General features: G+C 42.0%; 1 protein-coding gene across 2 annotated transcripts in view; it reads right to left on the reverse strand.

The window, feature by feature from the left end:
- KMT2B (lysine methyltransferase 2B) overlaps positions 1–27,730 on the reverse strand; it is a 559,096-nt gene that overhangs the window by 432,276 nt on the left and 99,090 nt on the right. For both annotated transcript variants that reach the window (XM_053690169.1, XM_053690168.1), the window contains exons 6-7: positions 22,211–22,439; positions 21,501–21,556 (exon numbers count right to left, since the gene is read on the reverse strand). In XM_053690169.1, coding sequence (XP_053546144.1) covers positions 21,501–21,556; positions 22,211–22,439 — 285 coding nt within the window. The remainder of the gene's footprint in view (positions 1–21,500; positions 21,557–22,210; positions 22,440–27,730) is intronic.

The raw sequence follows: 27,730 nt of genomic DNA on the forward strand, positions 1-27,730 counted from the left end.
ACTTTTGGGAAAACAAATACCCAAGCTATAGAGAACACTGAATGCAAAACGGGCGGGTACAAGAGGCGGCCCCTTCTGAGGGCACCACAGCCTGAAATCACCCAAAGCCCAAAAAAAAAAAACTGCTTCACCAGAAGGACCAAATAAAAATGGAAAGGATCAAGTAACTGCCCATCAGTTAAGACCAACAAGGCCCTTGCTAGAGACCGCCCAGAAGCACTGGACTCCACCAAGCACAAAGGCATCTGAGTAGACAAAGTCCTGCAGGCTCCGAGCCCACACAAAAACACACCCCCTACCCGAGGGAAGGAGGGACCTCCCCATTCTCCCCATAGATTAGAAGAACTCAGATACAGTAGTCCACTGGACAACTAGGGCAATAAAGAACCCCGAAACATAACTCCCAGAGCGCAACCAAGGTTGCAACAGGACAAAAACAGCATAGAGAACGAACCCTACTGACCAAGCAGAGATAAGGGAGGAACAATCCCCGTACCCCTATCTGCATGGAAGTCCAAGGGGCCAAGTAACGCCCCAATTCTGGAAACCTAGAGGGACAAGATAGACCCCATTCTATACACAGGGTGCAAACCCACACTCAGGATATAGCGACCAAGGAATAAAAACCACCCCTGGGGACCGCTAAAAAAAGCACCATAATATCCAAGTATGCTCCAGATGAAGCCACAGGCTTCCCTCTAAAAGAGGTTTCAGCAAACGCGAGCCATCAACACTAGCTAAACAAAGCTAGGAATCTGCACCAGGACGCTCCCAGAGGAAAAGCTCAGAATAAAAAAAAAACATAATTTATGTAGGAACTTACCTGATAAATTAATTTCTTTCATATTAGCAAGAGTCCATGAGCTAGTGACGTATGGGATATACATTCCTACCAGGAGGGGCAAAGTTTCCCAAACCTTAAAATGCCTATAAATACACCCCTCACCACACCCACAATTCAGTTTAACGAATAGCCAAGAAGTGGGGTGATAAGAAAGGAGCGAAAGCATCAAAAAATAAGGAATTGGAATAATTGTGCTTTATACAAAAAAAATCATAACCACCACAAAAAGGGTGGGCCTCATGGACTCTTGTTAATATGAAAAATGAATTTATCAGGTAAGTTCCTACATAAATTATGTTTTCTTTCATGTAATTAGCAAGAGTCCATGAGCTAGTGACGTATGGGATAGCAGATACCCAAGATGTGGAACTTCCACACAAGAGTCACTAGAGAGGGAGGGATAAAATAAAGACAGCCAATTCCGCTGAAAAAATAATCCACAACCCAAATCAAAAGTTTTAATCTTTATAATGAAAAAAACTGAAAATTATAAGCAGACGAATCAAACTGAAACAGCTGCCTGAAGTACTTTTCTACCAAAATCTGCTTCAGAAGAAGAAAATACATCAAAATGGTATAATTTAGTAAAAGTATGCTAAGAAGACCAAGTCGCTGCTTTGCAAATCTGATCAACAGAAGCTTCATTCCAAAAAGCCCAGGAAGTAGAAACTGACCTAGTAGAATGAGCCGTAATCCTTTGAGGCGGGGATTTACCCGACTCTACATAAGCATGATGAATCAAAGACTTTAACCAAGACACCAAAGAAATGGCGGAGGCCTTCTGACCTTTCCTGGAACCAGAAAAGGTAACAAATAGACTGGAAGTCTTCCTAAAATCTTTAGTAGCTTCAACATAGTATTTCAAAGCTCTAACTACATCCAAAGAATGTAACGATCTTTCCTTAGAATTCTTAGGATTAGGACATAATGAAGGAACAAAACTTTCTCTACTAATGTTGTTAGAATTCACAACCTTAGGTAAAAATTGAAAAGAAGTCCGTAACACCGCCTTATCCTGATGAAAAATCAGAAAAGGAGATTCACAAGAAAGAGCAGATAACTCAGAAACTCTTCTAGCAGAAGAGATAGCCAAAAGGAACAATACTTTATAGGAAAGTAATTTAATGTCCAGAGAATGCATAGGCTCAAATGGAGGAGCCTGCAAAGCTTTCAAAACCAAATTAAGACTCCCAGGAGGAGAGATCGACTTAATGACAGGTTTGATACGAGAGAAAGTCTGTACAAAACAATGAATATCAGGAAGATTAGCAATCTTTCTGTGAAAAAGAACAGAAAGAGCAGAGATTTGTCCTTTCAAGGAACTTGCAGACAAACCTTTATCCAAACCATCCTGAAGAAATTGTAAAATTCTAGGAATTCAGAAAGAATGCCAAGAGAATTTATGAGAAGAACACCAAGAGATGTAAGTCTTCCAAACTCGATAATAAATCTTTCTAGAGACGGATTTACGAGCCTGTAACAGTGTTAATCACTGAGTCAGAGAAACCTCTATGACTGAGGATCAAGCGTTCAATCTCCATACCTTCAAATTTAATGATTTGAGATCCTGATGGAAAAATGGGCCTTGAGATAGGTCTGGTCTTAATGGAAGTGTCCAAGGTTGGCAACTGGCCATCCGAACGAGATCCACCAGCAGTACAAATGAACGCTCCATTAGAATTTTGGAGATTACTTTTGGAAGAAGAACTAGAGGCGAAAAGATATAAGCAGGATGATAATTCCAAGGAAGTGACAGCGCATCCACTGCTTCCGCCTGAGGATCCCGGGATCTGGACAGATACCTGGGAAGTTTCTTGTTCAGATGAGAGGCCATCAGATCTATTTCTGGAAGACCCCAGAATCGAACAATCTGAAGAAAAACCTCTGGATAAAGAGACCATTCGCCCGGATGTAACGTCTGGCGACTGAGATAATCCGCTTCCCAATTGTCTACACCTGGGATGTAGACCGCAGAAATTAGACAGGAGCTGGATTCCGCCCATACAAGTATCCGAGATACTTCTTTCATAGCTTGAGGACTGTGAGTCCCCCCTTGATGATTGACATATGCCACGGTCGTGACATTGTCTGTTTGAAAACAAATAAATGATTCTCTCTTCAGAAGAGGCCAGAACTGAAGAGCTCTGAAAAACGCACGGAGTTCCAAAATGTTGTTTGGTAATCTCTCCTCCTGAGATTCCCAAACCCCTTGCGCTGTCAGAGATCCCCATACAGCTCCCCAACCTGAAAGACTCGCATCTGTTGAGATCACAGTCCAGGTTGGACGAACGAAAGAGGCCCCTTGAATTAAACGATGGTGATCCATCCACCAAGTTAGAGATGATCACACATTGGGATTTAAGGATATTTGTGATAGCCTTGTATAATCCCTGCACCACTGGTTCAGCATACAAAGCTGGAGTGGTCTCGTGTGAAAACGAGCAAAAGGGATCGCGTCCGATGCAGCAGTCATGAGACCTAAAATCTCCATGCATAATGCTACCGAAGGGAACAATTGAGACTGAAGGTTTCGACAGGCTGAAACCAATTTCAGACGACTCTTTTCTGACAGACAAAGTCATGGACACTGAATCTATTTGGAAACCTAAAAAGGTTACCCTTGTTTGAGGAATCAAGGAACTCTTTGGCAAATTGATCCTCCAACCATGTCTTTGAAGAAACAACACAAGTTGATTCGTATGAGATTCTGCAGAATGTGAAGACTGAGCAAGTACCAAGATATCATCCAAATAAGGAAATACTGCAATAACCTTTTCTCTGATTACAGAGAGAAGGGCACCGAGAACCTTCAAAAAGATCCTTGGCACTGTTGCTAGGCCAAACGGAAGAGCAATAAACTGGTAATGCTTGTCTAGAAAAGAGAATCTCAGAAACTGATAGTGATCTGGATGAATTGGAATATGCAGGTATGCATCCTGTAAGTCTATTGTAGACATATAATGCCCTTGCTGAACAAAAAGCAGAATAGTTCTTATAGTCACCATTTTGAATGTTGGTATCCTTACATAACGATTCAATATTTTTAGATCCAAAACTGGTCTGAAAGAATTCTCTTTCTTTGGTACGATGAATAGATTTGAATAAAACCCCAGACCCTGTTCCAGAACTGGAACTGGTATAATTACCCCAGCTAACTCTAGGTATGAAACACATTTCAGAAACGCCTGAGCCTTCACTAGATTGACTGGAATGCGTGAGAGAAAAAATCTTCTCACAGGCGGTCTTACCTTGAAACCTATTCTGTACCCTTGCGAAACAATGTTCTGAATACAAAGATTGTGAATCGAATTGATCCAAACATCTTTGAAAAATCGTAACCTGCCCCCTACCAGCTGTGCTGGAATGAGGGCCGCACCTTCATGTGGATTTAGGAGCTGGTTTTGACTTTCTGGAAGGCTTGGATTTATTCCAGACTGGATTGGGTTTCCAACCGGAAACTGTTCCGTTAGGGGAAGGATCGAGCTTCTGCTCCTTATTCTGACGAAAGGAACGAAAACGATTAGCAGCCCTATAATTACCTTTAGATTTTTTGCCCTGAGGCAAAAAGGCACCCTTCCCTCCAGTTATTCAAATTATAGAATTCAACTGAGAACCAAACAACTTATTACCTTGGAAAGAGAGAGAAAGCAAAGTTGACTTAGAAGTCATATCTACATTCCAGGATTTAAGCCATAAAGCTTGTCTAGCTAAAATAGCTAAAGACATATACCGGACATCAACTCTAATGATATCAAAAATGGCATCACAGACAAAGTTATTAGCGTGTTGAAGAAGTTTAACAATGCTATATGTATTATGATCTGTCACTTGTTGCGCTAAAGCCTCCAACCAGAAAGTTGAAGCTGCAGCAACATCAGCCAAAGAGATAGCAGGTCTAAGTAGATTACCTGACCATAAATAAGCTTTTCTCAAAAAAGATTCAATTTTCCTATCTAAAGGATCTTTAAACGAAGTGCTATCTGCCGTAGGAATAGAAGTACGTTTGGCAAGAGTATAGATAGCCCCATCGACTTAAGGGATTTTATCCCAAAACTCCAATCTATCAGATGGCACAGGGTACAATTTCTTAAACCTTGGAGAAGGAGTAAATGAAGTACCCAGACTATCCCATTCCCTAGCAATCACATCTGAGATAGCATCAGGAACTGGAAAAACTTCCGGAATTAACACATGAGGTTTATAAACCGAATTTAAACGTTTAGCAGTTTTAGAATCAAGAGGACTAGACTCCTCCATATCTAAAGCAATCAAAACTTCTTTAAGTAATGAACGAATAAACTCCATTTTCAATAAATATGAAGATTTATCAGTATCAATATCTGTGGTAGAATCTTCTGAACCGGAAAAAACCTCATCAGAAACAGATAAGTCAGAATGATGGCGGTCACCTAAAAATTCATCTGAAATGTGAGAAGTTTTGAAAGACCTTTTACGTTTACTGGAAGGAGGAATAACAGACAGAGCCTTCCTAATAGAATTAGAAACAAATTCTTTTACATTAACAGGAACGTCCTGAACAATAGATGTTGAAGGAACAACAACAGGTAAAGGATTATTACTAATGGAAACACAATCTGCATTGGAAAGTTTATCATGACAGCTTTCACAAACTACAGCTGGAGGAACAGTTACCACAAGTTTACAACATATGCACTTAACTTTGGTAGAACCAGCATCAGGCAGCGTCTGTCCATTAGTGGATTGAGATCCAGGGTCAGGGTGAGACATCTTGCAATACGTAATAGAAAAAACATATAAAGCAAAATTATCAAATTCCTTAAATGACAGTTTCAGGAATGGGAAAGAATGAAAAATAATAAGCTTCTAGAAACCAGAAGCTATGAAAAAGAAATGTTTAAATAATGTGAGTTAAAAAAAAAAAAAAGCCCACATTTTTTTGGTGCAAAAAAATGTCTGAATACGCATGCGTAACAGAATACAACTTGCGGCGTAAATAACAAAATTTTTAGCGCCAAAAAAGACGTAATAAAAAGAAACATTTTCTGCCCCCGCGAGCCTAACAGCATGCAGGAAAAAATGGCAAAATGAAATTTTTCAAGGTAAGAAAAAATAATTAAATGCATTATCCCAATAATGAAACTGACAGTCTGTATTTGAAAAGGAATACTGATTATCCTGAATCAAGGCAAATATAAGTTTATAGACATATATTTAGAACTTTACATATAAAGTGCCCAACCATAGCGTAGAGTGTCACAAAAAATAAGACTTACTTACCCCAGGACACTCCTCTACACATAGTAGATGGCCAAACCAGTACTGAAACGAGAACCAGTAGAGGTAATGGTATATAAGAGTATATCGTCGATCTGAAAAGGGAGGTAGGAGAAGAAATCTCTACGACCGATAACAGAGAACCTATGAAATAGATCCCCTAGAGGTAGACCATTGAATTCAAATAGGCAATACTCTCTTCACATCCCTATGACATTCGCTGCACTCAGAGGAAAACCGGGCTTCAACCTGTTGCGAAGCGCATATCAACGAAGAATCTTAAGCACAAACTTACTTCACCACCTCCATGGGAGGCAAAGTTTGTAAAACTGAATTGTGGGTGTGGTGAGGGGTGTATTTATAGGCATTTTAAGGTTTGGGAAACTTTGCCCCTCCTGGTAGGAATGTATATCCCATACTTCACTAGCTCATGGACTCTTGCTAATTACATGAAAGAAAGTGCAGATCAACTCCCTCCCAAGAAGACAGAGAGGAGAGGAAAAGATAGCACCCAAAAAACAGCAGAGAAAGAGCTACCTGCTGAGGGAAGGAAACACTGCGAAACCTCCCACCTAAGGAAGGCCCAAACGATCTAACGATGATACGCAATCAAGGCTCAACAGGGCAGGTCAGATCCCTGACCCCCACTCCAAAGTAACGGACCCAGCACCAAAGCGACTGGCAAAGTCCGAAAGGATAAGGGAATGAAAAGTTCCCCAAACCACCAAGACACTCAGAAATGAGAAGGAGGTAACCCAAGCCCCCCCAAGGACAAGCTTGGGTACCATAACCCAGACACAGCTCCCTTCCCAATAGAAGGGGCACTCCCGAAAAAATGAGACCCCCATATTGAGACTACAGAAACGGCATGACACCAGAATCCAACCTGTCACATTACATCCTGCACACAAGATAGGGAGGACCCCCGGGCCACCAGGCGGATACTGTGGTATGCTTAGTCTTCCCCCAAAAGGAGGGGAAAGGGGAAACGCAAACATAGCCGCTCACCCGCCCACAGGCATTTAGCATAAAATTGTAGACTGACGTCAAAAGGACAATACCGATTGACAGGATCCACTTGGCCACTACAGCAGGCCCAGAAGAATTCCAATTCTCCGTTAAAAGAAGAAAACCCAGAAGAGACAAGGGGCCGTTCCGGAACCGGAAAACTGGGCCGTCCAGATCTATATAAGAGATCAGGACACAGAAAACCCCAAAAACGTCCTGTCAAAAGACAAGGATCGGGGCTATAAAACCAGACACCCGTAACCGACTTCAAACTAATACCCCTGAGGAACCCACGGGTTACCCCATCCGGAGAACACATTGCACCATAGGTGATGCAATCAAGAAAGAAAAATGGGGGACGACAAGGAGATTGACTTCATTCCTGTGCGTCTAACCCAGCTAGCCATCCGGAACGGAAAACTGAGGATCCATTGAACCATTAGAACTGGAATCCTCCAGCACTGCCAAAACATGCCTCAGAAGGACACGAAGGCGCGCCAGTCTATAACGAAAGGCAAGACTTACCTCCGCTGGGGCAACTGATGACCCCGGCCTGAGGGTTGGGCCCCTGAAGCCTCAGAGGAAACCGCTTCCCCAGAGGGCTGATCTGATCCAGACGATTCCACGCCTGACGAGCCCTGGTTAACAGAACACAGATCGTATCTTCCAGGAAGATGTAAATGTGCCAACGCCATAGATATGGCCGTGCGAAACCATGCCGTTAATTCTGGAGGAAACAAGCCGCCTTCCAGAGAAGGGGTAGCGGCATTTGGGACACCTGCTTGCATAGCAAAATAAGGATCTAGGGCACGCCCCCCGCGGGATATGGAATTCTCAGGGGCAGATGGCTTGGCGGACTAAGTTCCCCGATGCGGGAGAAAAGAGCACTCTAAAGCAGCATTCGGAACTTAACTGATGGACATGGATTACCCGGGCCATTTCATATTCTTCGCAAGTAGTAGAATCTGAATCAGAGACATCCGTCTCCACAAAATCAGAATCCTCCATAACTTGGCGATTGAAATTACGGATAAAAAATAAATGGCACCTAACACCCCCAATGGCTGGGGCACTCGCCACCTCCTATGACCCAGAAAACTAGCGAAACAGACTCTCTTTGTCGCCACACACAGTCAGGAACACTGAAATGGAGAACAGAAGCGTGACCACGCCTGCTCACAAGGTGCACTGTGCAGGCCAAAGAAAATCGCTCCAAAACAGACCACGCAGCCTGACAAAAAAAAAAAGCCGGCATGTTCCGAAATCGCCACGAGCCCAAGCACTACACATTAGCAGATAGAATCACATAAACATGATTAAAATCCCCCCTGTTCAATAACCTCCCTCAGGAGATATTAACCCTTGATTCCAAAGATAAGAGTCCCACTGAGACCCTGACTTAATCATATATATTACACATACTGAAAGTAAAATGTAACGATCTTACAGAAATCTACGCCGTGGAACAGGAACACGGCCCTTGAAGTGTGACAGATAGTAGCATTGCTTCTAACATGGACTTGAGTGAAGAAAGCAGGCAGCGAAACTCGTCAACGCTGATTGCTTATGGAGCTGTTAATATGAGTCGGAATGGTTTCGCAGAAAGACACTCTCTCTGCATCTCCGGACTAACTTTCATCCATGCTCTCACTGAGAGACCGACAGGACTACTTAAAACTCCAGTCCATTCCGAAGAGTACTACCCTCCATAAGGGACTAAACCGAATCTTCCGACACTTCTCTGCCAATCTCCTGTGATGAAAAGGAAAGAATGACTGGGGGATGAGGGAAGTGGGGGAGGTATTTAAGCCTTTAGTTGGGGTGTCTTTGCCTCCTCCTGGTGGCCAGGAACTGTATTTCCCAAAAGTAATGAATGCAGCTGTGGACTCTCCCAGTTTAAGAAGAAAATAAGGTTTCCATGGCCGAGTAAGAGTACACAAGCCTCACATCAATATGCACATGCCAAGCATCGGCAGTAGTGGTGCAAAGCTTTGGCGTTATGAATCAAGCTTCACTATCTGGCAGTCTGACAGAAGAATCTGGGTGCGATGGACGCAAAAAGAATGCTAACTGAATGCATAATGCCTACTGGTGGAAGAGGGACCCCTTAAGTCCAGTAAAAGATTATTTTAATGCTACAGGGTACGGAGACATTTTAGAAGAATGGGTGCTTCCAACTTTGTAGCAACAGATTAGGGAAGACCCTTTCCTGTTCCAGTATGACTGTGCCACTGTGCACAAAGGTCCATGAAGACAAGGTTTGGCAAGTTTAATATGGAGGAACTTAAGTGGCATGCTCAGAGCTCGGACCTCAACCCCACTTAACAACTTTGGTATGAATTGGAACACCAACTACAAGCCTGACCACCTTATCCAATATCAGTGCCTGACCTCACAAAGGCTCTTTTTTCCTGAATGGGCACAAGTTACCAGAGTTAATCCAGACATGAAGATGTCACTGCTTGAAGCTTATACACACACACACACAACGCTGTTAAGACCACTAGATTTATTGAAGACATGCTAAGAATATCGGTTGGCCTCAATATAAAATATTGAAAACCAATTTAGATTGCATAAAGATTGAAGTTTAACTACCATTTCAAATTAAAGTATCTCTAGATTAGATACCAATACTTACGGCATGTACAACAGACTATAAAGTCACAACAGGCTTACCAAGGGGAAGGAGGTTTCTGGGTTGCATCTACTCCACTATATAAAAAACATAATTTATGCTTACCTGATAAATTTCTCTTTCTTTTGCGATGTATCAAGTCCACGGATTCATCCTGACAGGAAGTAGTAAAGAGAGCACCACAGCAGAGCTGTCTATATAGCTCCCCCCTTAACTCCACCCCCCAGTCATTCGACCAAAGGCCAAGGAAGAAAAAGAGAAACTATAAGGTGCAGAGGTAACTGAAGTTTACATAAAAAATACTGTCTTGAATAGACAGGGCGGGCCGTGGACTCGGTACATCGCAAAAGAAAGAAATTTATCAGGTAAGCATAAATTCTGTTTTCTTTTGCAAGATGTACCGAGTCCACGGATTCATCCTAACTTGTGGGATACCAATACCAAAGCTTTAGGACACGGATGAAGGGAGGGACAAGACAGGAACCTAAACGGAAGGCACCACTGCTTGCAAAACCTCTCTCCCAAAAATAGCCTCCGAAGAAGCAAAAGTATCAAATTTTTAAAATTTGGAAAAGGTATGTAGCGAAGACCAAGTTGCAGCCTTACAAATCTGTTCAACAGAAGCATCATTTTTGGAAGCCACCGCTCTAGTGGAATGAGCTGTAATTCTTTCAGGAGGCTGCTGTCCAGCAGTCTCATAAGCCAAACGGATGATGCTTTTCAGCCAAAAGGAAAGCGGTAGCCATAGCCTTTTGACCTCTACGCTTTCCAGCATAGACAACAAACAAAGAAGATGATTGGCGAAAATCTTTGGTTGCCTGCAAATAAAACTTCAAGGCACGAACCACGTCCAAGTTGTGCAACAGACGGTCCTCCTTAGAAGGATTAGGACACAGAAGGAACAATTTCCTGATTGATATTCCTGTTAGAAACAACCTTAGGGAGGAACCCAGGTTTGGTACGCAAAACCACCTTATCAGCATGGAAAACAAGATAAGGCAAGTCACATTGTAATGCAGATAGTTCAGAAACTCTTTGAGCTGAAGAGATAGCAACTAGAAACAGAACTTTCCAAGATAGAAGCTTAATATCTATGGAATGCATGGGTTCAAACGGAACCCCCTGAAGAACTTTAAGAACTAAATTGAGACTCCATGGCGGAGCAAAAGGTTTAAACACAGGCTTAATTCTAACTAAAGCCCGACAAAAAGCCCGAACGTCTGGGACATCTGCCAGACGCTTGTGCAACAGAATAGACAAAGCAGATATGTCCCTTTAAGGAACTAGCTGACAATCCTTTCTCCAATCCTTCTTGGAGAAAAGAAAATCCTAGGAATCCTGATCTTACTCCATGAGTAGCCTTTGGATTCACACCAAAAAAGATAATTACTCGATATCTTATGATAGATCTTCCTGGTGACAGGCTTTCGAGCCTGAATCAAGGTATCTATGACTAACTCAGAGAAACCCCGCTTTGATAAAATCAAGCGTTCAATCTCCAAGCAGTCAGTTGCAGATAAATTAGATATAGATGCTTGAATGGACCTTGAATCAAAAGGTCCCGTCTCAGTGGCAGAGTCCATGGTGGCAGACATGACATGTCCACCAGGTCTGCATACCAAGTCCTGCGTGGCCACGCAGGCGCTATCAAAGTCACTGAAGCTCTCTCCTGCTTGATTCTGGCAATCAGAAGCAGAAGGAGAGGGAATGGTGGAAACGCATAAGCCAGGTTGAACGACCAGGGTACTGCTAGAGCATCTATCAGTACTGCCTGAGGATCCCTGGACCTGGACCCGTAACAAGGAAGTTTGGCGTTCTGACGAGACGCCATCAGATCCAATTCTGGTGTGCCCCATAGCTGAACCAGTTGAGCAAACACCTCCTGATGGAGCTCCCACTCCCCCGGATGAAAAGTCTGACTACTTAGAAAATCTGCCTCCCAGTTCTCCACCCCTGGGATATAGATCGCTGATAGATGGCAAGAGTGAGCCTCTGCCCATCGGATTATCCTGGACTTCTATCATCGCCAAGGAACTCTTTGTTCCCCCCTGATGATTGATATAAGCTACAGTCGTGATGTTGTCCGACTGAAACCTGATGAATCCGGCTGAAGCCAGCTGAGGCCACGCCTGAAGAGCATTGAATACCGCTGTTTATTCCAGAATATTTAATCGGTAGGAGGGCCTCCTCCTGAGTCCACAAACCCTGTGCTTTCAGGGAATTCCAGACTGCACCCCAGCCCAGTAGGCTGGCGTCCGTCGTCACAATAACCTACGCTGGCCTGCGGAAACATTCCCCTGGACAGGTGATCCTGTGAAAACCACCAAAGAAGAGAGAGTCTCTGGTCTCTTGATCCAGATATATCTGAGGAGATAAATCTGCATAATCCCCATTCCACTGTTTGAGCATGCATAGTTGCAGTCGTCTTAGATGCAAGCGAGCAAACGGAACTATGTCCATTGCCGCTACCATAAGCCCGATTACCTCCATACACTGAGCCACTGACGGCCGAGGAATGGAATGAAGAGCTCGGCAGGTGGTTAAAATCTTTGATTTCCTGACCTCCGTCAGAAATATTTTCATGTCCACCGAATCTATCAGAGTTCCCAGGAATGGAACTCTTGTGAGAGGAATAAGAACTCTTTTTCACGTTCACCTTCCACCCATGAGATCTTAGAAAGGACAACACTAAGTCCGTGTGAGACTTGGCAAGTTGGAAAGTCGACGCTTGAATTAAGATGTCGTCTAGATAAGGCGCCACTCCTATGCCCCTCGGCCTTAGAACCGCCAGAAGGGACCCTAGCACCTTTGAAGATTCTTGGCGCCGTGGCCAACCCGAAGGGAAGAGCCACAAACGGGTAATGCCTATCCAGAAAGGCAAACCTGAGGAACTGGTGATGATCTTTGTGGATAGGAATGTGTAGATACGCATCCTTTAGATCCACGGTAGTCATATATTGACCCTCCTGGATCATTGGTAAAATAGTCCGAATGGTCTCCATCTTGAAGGATGGAACTCTTAGGAGTTGGTTTAGGATCTTGAGATCTAGAATTGGTCTGAAGGTTCCCTCTTTTTTTGGGAACCAAAAACAGATTGGAGTAGAAACCTTGCCCCTGTTCTGTTTTCGGAACTGGGCAGATCACTCCCATGGTAAAAAGGTCTTCTACACAGCGTAAGAACGCCTCTCTTTTTGTCTGGTTTACAAACAATTGAGAAAGATGGAACCTCCCCCTTGGAGGAGAATCTTTGAAATCTAGGAGATAACCCCCCCCTGGGTTACAATTTCTACTGCCCAGGAGTCCTGAACGTCTCTTGCCCAGGCCTGAGCAAAGAGAGAAAGTCTGCCCCCTACTTGATCCGGTCCCGGATCGGGGGCTACCCCTTCATGCTGTCTTAGTGGCAGCAGCAGGCTTTTTGGCCTGTTTACACTTGTTCAAGCCTGGTTAGGTCTCCAGGTTGGCTTGGATTGAGCAAAGTTCCCCTCTTGCTTTGCAGCAGGGGAAGAGGAAGCGGGACCACCCTTGAAGTTTCGAAAGGAACGAAAATTATTTTGTTTGGTCCTTGTCTTATCTTGAGGGAGGGCATGACCCTTCCCTCCAGTGATGTCTTAAATGATCTCTTTCAGTGCAGGCCCGAATAGGGTCTAACCTTTGAAAGGGATGGTCAAAAGCTTAGATTTAGATGACACATCAGCTGACCAGGACTTAAGCCATAACGCTCTTCGCGCTAAAATGGCAAAACCTGAATTCTTTGCCGCTAACTTAGCAAGATGAAAAGTGGCGTCTGTAATAAAAGAATTAGCCACCTTAAGGGCCTTAATTCTGTCCAAAATATCATTTAGTGGGGTCTCCATCTGAAGAGCCTCTTCTAGAGCCTCAAACCAAAAAGCAGCTGCAGTGGTTACCGGAACAATGCACGCTATAGGTTGAAGAAGAAAACCCTGATGAACAAAAATTTTCTTTACGAGACTCTCTAGCTTTTTATCCATAGGATCAATGAAAGCACAACTGTCTTCAATAGGTATAGTTATACGCTTAGCCAGAGTAGAAATAGCTCCCTCCACCTTAGGGACCGTCTGCCATGAGTCCTTTATAGTGTCAGAAATGTGGAACATTTTCTTAAAAACAGGAGGGGGAGCGAACGGAATACCAGGTCTATCCCACTTCTTAGTAACAATGTCCGAAATCCTCTTAGGGACCGGAAAAACATCAGTGTAAACAGGAACCTCTAAATATTTGTCCATTTTACACAATTTCTCTGGAAAGACAATAGGGTCACAATCATCCAGAGTAACTAAAACCTCCTTGAGCAATAAGCGGAGGTGCTCTAGCTTAAATTTAAATGCAGTCATATCTGAATCTGTCTGAGGGAACATCTTTCCTGAATCAGAAATCTCTCCCTCAGACAGCAAATCCCTCATCCCTACCTCAGAACATTGTGAGGGAATATCGGATACGGCTACTAAAGCGTCAGAAGGTTCAGCATTTGTTCTTAACCCAGAGCTACTGCGCTTCCCTTGCAACCCTGGCAGTTTAGATAAAACCTCTGAGGGTAGTATTCATAACTGAAGCCATATCTTGCAAGGTGAAAGAATTAGACGCACTAGAAGTACTTGGCGTCGCTTGTGCGAGCGTAACTGGTTGTGACACTTGGGGAGAACTAGATGGCGAAACCTGATTTCCTTCTGTCTGAGAATCATTTAATGCCAAATTCTTATAAGTCAAAATATGCTGTTTGCAATTTATAGACATATCAGTACAATTCGGACACATTCTTAGAGGGGGTTCCACAATGGCTTCTAAACAAATTGAACAATGAGTTTCCTCAGTGTTAGACATGTTTAACAGGCTAGAATGAAGCAAGCAAGCTTGGAAAACACTTTATTTAATGAAAAAAAACACAATTTGCAAAAACGGTACTGTACCTTTAAGAGAAAAAAAGGCATATACAAACCGCAAAACAGGTTAAAATTGCTTCAAATATTCCGAAATTTTAACACAGTGTACCTACTAAGCTTTAGAAGGATTGCACCACAAGTAAAAAAGCAATAGACCCACAGATGAAAAAAACGGATTGACAATTGTCTAAAACCGGTTAAAGACCCCTAAAGCACCTTGCCACAGCTCTGCTGTGGCCCTACCTGCCCTTAGGAAGCAATAATATTTTAAAGCTTCAATTAGTCCCTCAGAAGACTATCAGGACCTCAGGAGAAGTTGCTTGCAGCTTGTAAATGTAGGCCCCACCCACCTCACTCGATGTTGCTGGGGCCTACACAGAACTAACAAACCCTGCCTGAAAGCCATGTGGGTTATAAACAACCCCAAAGAACCCTCAAGCAAATGTCCCATAAAACAGAAAACGTTACTCCCAGACACAAAAACGTTTGTCCCAAATTCACATAAACTGAGTGCCCACAAAAAAAAAACATAATTTATGCTTACCTGATAAATGTATTTCATTTGTGGTGTATCCAGTCCACGGATCATTCATTACTTGTGGGATATTCTCCTTCCCAACAGGAAGTTGCAAGAGGATCACCCACAGCAGAGCTGCTATATAGCTCCTCCCCTAAGTGCCATATCCAGTCATTCGACCGAAGACAAGCAGAGAAAGGAGAAAACCATAGGGTGCAGTGGTGACTGTAGTTTAAAATTAAAAAATACCTGCCTTAAAATGACAGGGCGGCCGTGGACTGGATACACCACAAGAGAAATACATTTATCAGGTAAGCATAAATTATGTTTTCTCTTGTAAGGTGTATCCAGTCCACGGATCATCCATTACTTGTGGGATACCAATACCAAAGCTATAGGACACGGATGAAGGGAGGGACAAGGCAGGTACATAAACGGAAGGTACCACTGCCTGTAAAACCTTTCTCCTAAAAAATAGCCTCCGAAGAAGCAAAAGTATCAAATTTGTAGAATTTTGAAAAGGTTTGAAGCGAAGACCAAGTCGCCGCCTTACAAATCTGTTCAACAGAAACCTCATTTTTAAAGGCCCATGTGGAAGCCACAGCTCTAGTAGAATGAGCTGTAATCCTTTCCGGAGGCTGCTGGCCAGCAGTCTCATGAGCTAAGCGTATTATACTCCTTAGCCAAAAAGAAAGAGAAGTTGCCGAAGCCTTTTTGCCTCTCCTCTGTCCAGAGTAGACAACAAACAAAGCAGATGTTTGACGAAAATCTTTAGTAGCTTGTAAATAATACTTTAAAGCACGAACCACGTCAAGATTGTGTAATAGACGTTCCTTCTTTGAAGAAGGATTAGGACACAATGATGGAACAACAATCTCCTGATTGATATTCTTATTAGATACCACCTTAGGTAAAAACCCAGGTTTGGTACGCAGAACTACCTTATCTGCATGGAAGATCAGATAAGGAGAATCACATTGTAAGGCAGATAACTCGGAAACTCTACGAGCCGAGGAAATAGCTACCAAAAAAAGAACTTTCCAAGGTTAAAAGTTTAATATCTATGGAATGAAGAGGTTCAAACGGAACCCCCTGAAGAACTTTAAGAACCAAATTTAAGCTCCAAGGTGGAGCAACAGGTTTAAACACAGGCTTGATTCTAACTAAAGCCTGACAAAATGCCTGAACGTCTGGAACATCCGCCAGACGCTTGTGCAAAAGGACAGAGCAGAAATCTGTCCCTTTAAGGAACTAGCTGACAATCCTTTCTCCAATCCTTCTTGGAGAAAAGATAATATCCTGGGAATCCTGACCTTACTCCATGAGTAGCCCTTGGATTCACACCAATAAAGATATTTACGCCATATCTTATGATAGATTTTCCTGGTGACAGGCTTTCGAGCCTGAATTAAGGTATCAATGACTGACTCGGAGAAACCACGCTTTGATAAAATCAAGCGTTCAATCTCTAGTCAGTCAGCCTCAGAGAAATTAGATTTGGATGGTTGAAAGGACCTTGAAGTAGAAGGTCCTGTCTCAGTGGCAGAGTCCATGGTGCAAAGGATGACATGTCCACCAGATCTGCATACCAAGTCCTACGTGGCCACGCAGGCGCTATCAAGATCACCGATGCTCTCTCCTGCTTGATTTTGGCAATCAGACGAGTGAGCAGAGGAAACGGTGGAAACGCATAAGCCAGGTTGAAGGACCAAGGCGCTGCTAGAGCATCTATCAGCGTTGCCTTGGGGTCCCTGGACCTGGATCCGTAACAAGGAAGTTTGGCGTCCTGGCGAGACGCCATGAGATCCAGTTCTGGTTTGCCCCAACGATGAGTCAATTGTGCAAACACCTCCGGATGAAGCTCCCACTCCCCCGGATGAAAAAGTCTGTCGACTTAGAAAATCCGCCTCCCAGTTCTCTACACCTGGAATATGGATAGCTGATAGGTGGCAAGAGCGAATCTCTGCCCAGCGAATTATCTTTGAGACTTCTAACATCGCTAGGGAACTCCTTGTTCCCCCTTGATGGTTGATGTAAGCCACAGTCGTAATGTTGTCCGACTGAAATCTTATGAACCTCATTGTCGCTAGCTGAGGCTAAGCCTGAAGAGCATTGAATATCGCTCTTAGTTCCAGAATGTTTATCGGAAGGAGTGTCTCCTCCTAAGTCCACGATCCCTGAGCCTTCAGGGAGTTCCAGACTGCCCCCCAGCCTAGAAGGCTGGCATCTGTCGTTACAATTGTCCAATCTGGCCTGCGAAAGGTCATACCTTTGGACAGATGGACCCGAGATAGCCACCAGAGAAGAGAATCCCTGGTCTCTTGATCCAGATTTAGTAGAGGGGACAAATCTGTGTAATCCGCATTCCACTGGCTGAGCATGCAGAGTTGCAGCGGTCTGAGATGTAGGCGGGCGAACGGCACTATGTCCATTGCCGCTACCATTAAGCCGATTACTTCCATACACTGAGCCACCGAAGGGCGAGGAGTGGAATAAAGAACACAGCAGGAATTTAGAAGTTTTGATAACCTGGTCTCTGTCAGGTAAATCCTCATTTCTACAGAATCTATTAGAGTTCCCAGAAAGGATACACTTGTGAGAGGGGATAGAGAACTCTTTTCTTCGTTCACTTTCCACCCATGCGACCTCAGAAATGCCAGAACTATGCCCGTATGAGACTTGGCAATTTTGAAATTTGACGCCTGTATTAGAATATCGTCTAAATAAGGGGACACTGCTATGCCCCGTGGCCTTAGGGCCGCCAGAAGTGACCCCAGAACCTTCGTAAAGATTCTTGGGGCTGTAGCTAACCCAAATGGAAGAGCTACAAACTGGTAATGCCGGTCTAGGAAGGAAAACCTGAGAAACCGATGATGATCTTTGTGTATCGAATTGTGAAGATATGCATCCTTTAAATCCACTGTAGTCATGTATTGACCCTCCTGGATCATAGGCAGGATGGTACGAATAGTCTCCATCTTGAATGATGGGACCCTGAGAAATTTGTTCAAGATCTTGAGATCTAAGATTGGTCTGAAGGTTCCCTCTTTTTTGGGAACCACAAACAGATTTGAATAGAATCCTTGTCCCTGTTCCTCCTTTGGAACCGGGTGGATCACTCCCATAACTAGGAGGTCTTGAACACAGTGTAAAAATGCCTCTCTCTTTATCTGGTTTGTAGATAATTGTGAAAGGTGAAATCTCCCTTTTGGAGGAGAAGCTTTGAAGTCCAGAAGATATCCCTGGGATACAATTTCCAACGCCCAGGGATCCTGGACATCTCTTGCCCAAGCCTGGGTGAAGAGCGAAAGTCTGCCCCCTACTAGATCCGTTACCGGATAGGGGGCTGATACTTCATGCTGTCTTAGGGGCAGCAGCAGGCTTTTTGGCCTGCTTCCCTTTGTTCCAGGTCTGGTTAGGTCTCCAGACCGACTTGGACTGGGCAAAAGGTCCCTCTTGTTTTGCATTAGAGGAAGTTGATGCCGCACTCACCTTGAAGTTTTGAAAGGCACGAAAATTAGACTGTTTGGCCCTTAATTTGGACCTATCCTGAGGAAGGGCATGACCTTTTCCTCCAGTGATATCAGAAATGATCTCCTTCAAACCAGGCCCGAATAGGGTTTGCCCTTTGAAGGGAATGTTAATCAGCTTAGACTTTGAAGTAACGTCAGCACTTAAGCTAGCCAATTCTTTTGTGGCATCAGAAACAAAAGAATTGGCTAGCTTAAGTGCTCTAAGCTTGTCAAGTATGTCATCCAATGGGGTCTCTACCTGTAAAGCCTCTTCCAGAGACTCAAACCAGAAAGCCGCAGCAGCAGTGACTGGGGCAATGCATGCAAGGGGCTGTAGAATAAAACCTTGTTGAATAAACATTTTCTTAAGGTAACCCTCTAACTTTTTATCCATTGGATCTGAGAAAGCACAACTGTCCTCGACAGGGATAGTAGTACGCTTAGCTAGGGTAGAAACTGCTCCCTCCACCTTAGGGACTGTCTGCCATAAGTCCCGTGTGGTGGCATCTATTGGAAACATTTTCTTAAAAATAGGAGGGGGAGAGAACGGCACACCTGGTCTATCCCATTCCTTAGTAATAATTTCTGTAAACCTTTTAGGTATTGGAAAAAAATCAGTGCACACCGACACTGCATAGTATTTGTCCAATCTGCACAATTTTTCTGGCACTGCAATTGTATCACAGTCATTCAGAGCAGCTAAAACCTCGTTCAAGCTTAAATTTAAACGTAGACATATCAGAATCAGGTTGAATCTTTTTCCCTGAGTCAGAAACATCACCCACAGAAAGAAGCTCTCCTTCCTCAGCTTCTGTATATTGTGAGGGAGTATCAGACATAGCTCTTAAAGCGTCAGTATGCTCTGTATTTCTTCTAACTCCAGAGCTATCTCGCTTTCTTCTAAACCCAGGTAGTCTGGATAATACCGCTGACAGTGTATTATCCATGACCGCCGCCATGTCTTGTAAAGTAAACGCTATGGGCGCACTAGATGTACTTGGCGCCATTAGAGCGTGAGTCCCTTGAGCGGGAGTCAAAGGGTCTGACACAAGGAGCGAGTTAGTCGGCATAACTTCCCCCTCGTCAGATTCCTCTGGTGATAAATTTTTTAAAGACAGAATATGATCTTTATTACTTAAAGTGAAATCAGTACATTTGGTACACATTCTAAGAGGGGGTTCCCACCATGGCTTCTAAACATAATGAACAAGGAGTTTCCTCTATTGTCAGACATGTTTAAACAGACTAGCAATGAGACCAGCAAACTTGGAAAACACTTTAAATCAAGTTAACAAGCAAAAAAATAAAAACGGTACTGAAAAACAGTGAAAAAATGCAGTAAATCAAACTAAATTTTTACAGTGTGTATAATAAGCTAACAGAGCATTGCACCCACTTGCAAATGGATGATTAACCCCTTAGTTCAGTGATAACACTAGGATTACTGCTTCTCCTTCCCCTAATGGGGACACTGTCAGCCTTTCTGAGTTAACACAGTCTCTGCAGAAAATATGACTGAACATACCTCATTGCTGTATAGCAAGAAACCGTTCCTCACACTGAAGTTTTCCTGTACTCCTCAGCTTCTGTGGGAACAGCAGTGGACCTTAGTTACAAATGCTAAGATAATCATCCTCCAGGCAGAAATCTTGATCTATGTCCTGCCTGAGAGTAAATAGTACAACACCGGTACCATTTAAAAATAACAAACACTTGAAGATAAAATAAAACTAACAGTTAAACACCTCTTCTCTTTACCCTTCCTGCTTAGAGCCAGCAAAGAGAATGATTAGGGGGTAGAGTTAAGGGGGGAGCTATATAGACAGCCCTGCTGTGGTGCTCTCTTTGCTACTTCCTGTAAGTAAGGACAATATCCCACAAGTTAGGTTGAATCCGTGGACTCGGTACATCTTGCAAAAGAAATTGTAAAGTGTGTTTTGTGTCTGTGTATATTTGTACACACACTATATAGCACCACCAGTACATTCCACAGCATTATAAAAAATAAGAAACATTGCGTACGTTGTGAAAACAAGATAGTAGAAAAGGCAATTTGAGTTGATATAGATGTAGTTAAAGGGACTATAGACATTGAAGCTTATAACCGAGGTGAGATTGGTGGAGAATATATATTAGATATTTTATTATCTTTCTTTTTTATTTGAATAATGACCCAATCATAAGCAGGATGAGTTGAAGACTGTGTCAAGGAGAGATGCAAGCAGGTTGAATTTTTTTCAATGGAAACATATTATGGTGGGGGCTAAATAAGTCAGTCTGAGCAAGCTTAGACAAATCCATAATTCCAGAGCACAATGCCACTAACATTGGGACTAGTGTCTTTAAATGGTGTTGCCATGTTGATCTACCTCCTTAGTAGCCTTGGATCCTTTAGCAGCCTATTTTTTTAAACCTATTAAAATGCCTGTAAGACACTTCCATTGTATTTCTTGAGACAGTTAGGAACTACAATCCTCAGCATGCTGCACAGCCAGCATTGGAGATCTAATACACACAGCTAAATGATTGTCACATTAGCCTACAGCACAACACTAATGGACCATCTGGCTTGAGCAGCATAGCCGCGAACAGCAAGCATTCTCTCAAATCAAGTTTTGTTTATTATTGCATAAGTGATTCAATCATGAGTGGGCATGTAAGATTTCCTGTCCATTAGCCTGGTTGTAGACCTCAACTCATTTTGTAAATGTGCTTTTACAGTAAGCCAAAAAAAAAAAAAAATGTTTCTTATAAGAATGAAAAAAAGTACTTTTCTAAAATTAGAAGCAAACATAAAAAATAAAAAAATAAATAAAAAAAAAAGTACCTTTCTGTGCCATCCTCTCTTGCTTCCGAGCTTCAATTAGATCGCATCTTCGATTCCTGGAATAAGAGAGGCGAGTTAGAGGGACAGTCTACACCAGAATTTTTATTGTTTTAAAAGATAGATAATCCCTTTATTACCCATTCCCCAGTTTTGCATAACCAACAGTTATAATATACTTTTAACCTCTGTGATTATCTTGTATCTAAGCCTCTGCAAACTGCCCCTTTATTTCAGTTCTTTTGACAGACTTGCAGTTTAGCCAATCAGTGCCTGCTCCCAGATAACTTCACATGCACAGTGTTATCTATATGAAATACGTGAAGTCGTGAACTAACACCCTCTAGTGGTGAAAAACTGTTAAAATGCCTTCTGAAAAGAGGTGGCCTTCAAGGTCTAAGAAATTAGTATATGAACCTCCTAGGTTAAACTTTCAACTAAGAATACCAAGAGAACAAAGCAAAATTGGTGATAAACGTAAATTGTTAAATTGTTTAAAATTATATGCTCTATCTGAATCATGAAAGTTTATTTTGGCCTAGACTGTCCCTTTAAGTGCAAAAAATAAAAACTACCAGCAGTGCAGTGGGCTAAATTGTCAGACTAGATAAACTGTCCTCAATTCCCATTTATGAATCCTAAGGAGTGGTTTCCATGCCACTGTATAATATGTTAATTAGCCTATACCCCATTACTCTCTTTTAGACACTCACACACAACATTGTTTTTTTGTGTTGGGGCCTCCGAATTTGGTTTTATCCAGACAGTTAATACATTTCCCACAGTCGTCCTGTACATGACACCCCTTGCAGTTGCCACATCTGGTCATTCGCAGCCTGCACTTCTTGGTAGTTTTGGACCTTCGCGCTACCACCACAGGCTCTGCTTTCACAGGTTTCCATTTCACAGCATGGTCTTCTTTTTCTGAGGCAGAAGAAGATTCTGAAAAGATGTAAATAGAAAATAATAATAAAATTCACCCAAAGGCAAAAAGAAGTCTAAAGCTTTTAATGTTTGGATAATAATTATAGGTGGTGGTAAACACTACTGCTATGCATTTTCACGTGTTCAGTTCTGATACGCTACAATTCTACTTATGTTTTACTTCTGTGTTTTATGCCTTTATATTAAAATCCCTCCCTAAAAGGCCACATTTTTAGGATTACCTGGGGAAAGGGCAAGTAAAATAACGATGTTTACTAATAAGCCGAATTCCCTCGTGCACTAGTTCATATAGCCTCAAAATCTGGCCTGTTAGGGAGGCCTGTGGACAGGGTTGAAAACCAGTGCATTAAACGTATTAGGTGAATTCATGTTGTGAACATATCACCAGCTTGTTTGCTGCAATTGTTTCTTAATAGCCAAAATGAAATCCACCACTCGCCTTATGTGGAGGAGACACTCCTGGCAAGATTAGCCCTAAGCATTATGTTAGCATAATGTGCATTGTTTTGTAGTTCCTTATCTAATGGTCTCTACTGAAGCCAATTGGAGACTGATATGCAGCAGGCTGGAGAAACCTGCCACATGCACTTCCAGTTGTCCGAACTAGTTGTTACGGTTGCCTCCAGGCTGGCTGGAAGTTGGACCGTAGAAAAGGATGCTCCTAGCGCTCACCAAAGGATCATCAGCACCGTAGACACCATAACTACTGCGTAGCCACCATAAGTAATGCAGACTCTACGAACCACCGCTGCTGGGCTGGTATCTCGCCGTCTGCTCTGCGCCCTGGACCTATGACCAGGCTCCAGTAGGTGAACCTCTTCCTTCTGTAGAGCGAAGCAGGATCAGGAACAAGAGCTCTTACAAGAGCTCAGTAGCTAAGGGAGTATGAAGAGCATAGCAATCCCTGTAGTGATTATAGCTGTCCCCTACAAACATGAGTCAAGGCTGCAAGTTAGAGGGTCAGAAGAGGTCTGAGGTGCTGGAACACCCAGCCTGGTTTTTATTGAGGTTACATGCACACATGACACTCCCAGGGGGGGAAGCATAAAATCCCCCATCACACATTTGGTACATTTAGATAGAGAGACAACGCCCTTTGACAGGCCACAATAGAATTACATTACTTCAGCAGATAACAAGTTACACACAAGAAAACAATGCAGTCCATCTTATCAACTAGCAGTCTGACTCCGGAGGTGATTAGACAATGGGAATGTTTATCACTAAACTTAATTAGAGCTGATGCCAGCAAACTTGTATTTAGAAAATAGCTTCTTAAAGCTGAACAAAGTTAACTCTTTCAGTTCTGACCGAAGGGTCTGTCACATAGCACTCAACGGTACACAATGAAAACTAATGCTTCTGTAACAGATGTGTATAGAGGGGGTGCAGCAGGTAATACTGACTGTGTGGTACTTGGTTCAGTAAGCCCTATTTACTGAACCAAGTCGGAGAAAGCCATGGACAAGTTATTTTACAGGTCTGGGGACATAGTCTTAAAGGGGCATTGTTCACCAAAGTCACAATATGTCCCCAGATGGTTCTTAAAGGGCCATACACACCCAATAAAAGTTAATACATTTTCAGGGGCACAATCTTCCAGGGGCCATAGTCATGAGGAAGGAGGCTGGCAAATAAGCTTCTCCACAATCCAGGGAAGCAGGGCAATTTTCCATTTAAAGGACCAGTTACAAATAGCAGTTTGTAACACTAGTAAACTCAATTTTCAAACAAACTACAGGAAAAGGGAACACAATAAACTAAAGTAAATAATTAAAAACCTTGGGAATGTAATTTAAACTGCAAAGTATTTAGTTACTGATTGACTTATTACAGACCGATGTATTTTGAAAATTTATTTTTGTTTAAATACTAAAGGAATAAGCGAAAAGATTTAGTCTCCATAAATGAGCAGAATCATGTGTCCAAAGTATGGAAACCCAATATCTCCTGAGGACAGTTAGGGGGGGCTGCTAGAATAACAATATCAGTGTGTGCTCACTCCATAAACATAGTGGTGTAAAAGGCTTTAGGTTTTCCAGCTATTCTGGGCTTTTTATACGTCTTTTACGCCTGTCTCTCTAGCCTAGTGCAGTACTTTCGCTACATTCTCTTAGCGGACTACAGATGAAAAAGGACTGATTAAGAAGTATCAAAACTATTCAGGACCTCTCACAAGCGTTTAACACAAAAGAGAGACGTGTTTAACAAGGGAAGATAACAGTCTCTTCAGCAACTAGCCACCACCACAGGTGCAGACTCCTAACCCAAACCCAAATGTTCACCTTTCTTCCAGTATATTAGTCTGATCCATTCTTAAAAAGGCAGCAAACATACCAGGCAAAGACCCAAATGGCAGTCTCAGACTTATGTTTTGGCCATCTATGGGTGTCAGTGAAGCACACTGGGTTAACCAGAAGTCTGATCTTTAGTATGGGTATGACAATGTACGGATGTTAGTGGCGCAAAATATGGGATTATGTTACCTTAAGTATTTGTCTCCTTCATGTATGTGAATGTCTTTTTAATCCCTTCCACTCATGAGCCCTGGTTCTTGCATATCCTAATGAAAAATACTCTCTTGGAAAAAAAAAAAGATTTTAATTTTTTTATTAAAGCTAATTTGTCAGCTAATTCTTCAGTGTAAGCATGGTAATTTTTGGCAATTCTCAGACCACTTTATAAATAGGCAAGTTTCTGCAAGATGTAAATAGATCATATTTAGAGAGATGCCTTGATCCATGTTCCTACCAGTTTCTTCATAGATGTTAAATTAGATTTAAAAAAGGGGGGGTCTTGATTTTGCTTAATGGGATACTGAACCAATTTTTTTTCTTTCATGTTTAAGGTAGAGAAGCAATTTTAAACAACTTTCTAATTTACTCATATTATCAATTTTACATTTTTCTCTTTGTATTTTTATTAGAAAAGGCAGGAATGTAAGCATAGGAGCCAGCCCATTTTTTTGGTTAAAAATAAAAAGAACAAATTTGGGTTCAGTGCCGCTTTAAGCTATATCAAGTTAAAAACATTCTGTTTTCAGGCCAGTTTGTCACTATATTTATTATCTATATAATCACGTTTGTAACGCGTCCGGTCGCCAGTTGCGCATGCATCCTTAAAGGAATGTTAGCTGCACAAGGCAGCCAAAAGAATCCATGCATCCAGGTGGATTCTGAAAATGGCAGGGTGGTGAAAGAATCCCCCACAGGTGGATTCTTTCACTACCCTGACATTTTTGTAATCCACCTGGATGCAGCGTAGGCAAACCCGAAGACCCAAAAAAAACCACGCAACATCGAAAAAACATGTAACCGCCCGCAAGAAATTAAAAAAAAAAAACGTAACCGCCCACACGAAGTATAACAAGAAAAACCTACCCGCCCGAAGTATAACAAAAAAAAAAAAACTACCCTCCCGCATGAAGTATTAACACCTAAACCGCAAAATAATAAAAGTAATTAACCCCTAATCCCCAAATAACAATTAAAACATTAACCTCTTAACCGCCAACCCCTCACATCGCAATAAACCGAATTAACCTATTAACCCCTAAACCGCCAAAAAAAAAAAAACCCACGCAAAAAAAACAAAATTTTATTACTAGGCCCCTAACACACCCTAAAGTAACCCCTATACTAAGTTACACTTAAATAAAACCTAACAATAAATTACAAAAAAATAATCTAAAATTACAAAAAAATTTAAAAAAAAAAAACACAAAATTACACAAAAAATAAACAAAATTATCAAAAGTTAAAAAAACATAATTTATGAAAGAACTTACCTGATAAATTCATTTCTTTCATATTAGCAAGAGTCCATGAGCTAGTGACGTATGGGATATACATTCCTACCAGGAGGGGCAAAGTTTCCCAAACCTCAAAATGCCTATAAATACACCCCTCACCACACCCACAATTCAGTTTAACGAATAGCCAAGAAGTGGGGTGATAAAAAAGTGCGAAAGCATATAAAATAAGGAATTGGAATAATTGTGCTTTATACAAAATCATAACCACCACAAAAAAAGGGCGGGCCTCATGGACTCTTGCTAATATGAAAGAAATGAATTTATCAGGTAAGTTCTTACATAAATTATGTTTTCTTTCATGTAATTAGCAAGAGTCCATGAGCTAGTGACGTATGGGATAATGACTACCCAAGATGTGGATCTTTCCACACAAGAGTCACTAGAGAGGGAGGGATAAAATAAAGACAGCCAATTCCTGCTGAAAATAATCCACACCCAAAATAAAGTTTAACGAAAAACATAAGCAGAAGATTCAAACTGAAACCGCTGCCTGAAGTACTTTTCTACCAAAAACTGCTTCAGAAGAAGAAAATACATCAAAATGGTAGAATTTAGTAAAAGTATGCAAAGAGGACCAAGTTGCTGCTTTGCAGATCTGGTCAACCGAAGCTTCATTCCTAAACGCCCAGGAAGTAGAAACTGACCTAGTAGAATGAGCTGTAATTCTCTGAGGCGGAGTTTTACCCGACTCAACATAGGCAAGATGAATTAAAAATTTCAACCAAGATGCCAAAGAAAAGGCAGAAGCTTTCTGGCCTTTTCTAGAACCGGAAAAGATAACAAATAGACTAAAAGTCTTACGAAAAGATTTCGTAGCTTCAACATAATATTTCAAAGCTCTAACAACATCCAAAGAATGCAACGATTTCTCCTTAGAATTCTTAGGATTAGGACATAATGAAGGAACCACAATTTCTCTACTAATGTTGTTGGAATTCACAACTTTAGGTAAAAATTCAAAAGAAGTTCGCAACACCGCCTTATCCTGATGAAAAATCAGAAAAGGAGACTCACAAGAAAGAGCAGATAATTCAGAAACTCTTCTGGCAGAAGAGATGGCCAAAAGGAACAAAACTTTCCAAGAAAGTAATTTAATGTCCAATGAATGCATAGGTTCAAACGGAGGAGCTTGAAGAGCTCCCAGAACCAAATTCAAACTCCAAGGAGGAGAAATTGACTTAATGACAGGTTTTATACGAACCAAAGCTTGTACAAAACAATGAATATCAGGAAGAATAGCAATATTTCTGTGAAAAAGAACAGAAAGAGCAGAGATTTGTCCTTTCAAAGAACTTGCGGACAAACCCTTATCTAAACCATCCTGAAGAAACTGTAAAATTCTCGGTATTCTAAAAGAATGCCAGGAAAAATGATGAGAAAGACACCAAGAAATATAAGTCTTCCAGACTCTATAATATATCTCTCGAGATACAGATTTACGAGCCTGTAACATAGTATTAATCACAGAGTCAGA

This window comes from Bombina bombina, chromosome 8 (assembly GCF_027579735.1).
Source record: "Bombina bombina isolate aBomBom1 chromosome 8, aBomBom1.pri, whole genome shotgun sequence".
Lineage (NCBI taxonomy): Eukaryota > Metazoa > Chordata > Amphibia > Anura > Bombinatoridae > Bombina > Bombina bombina.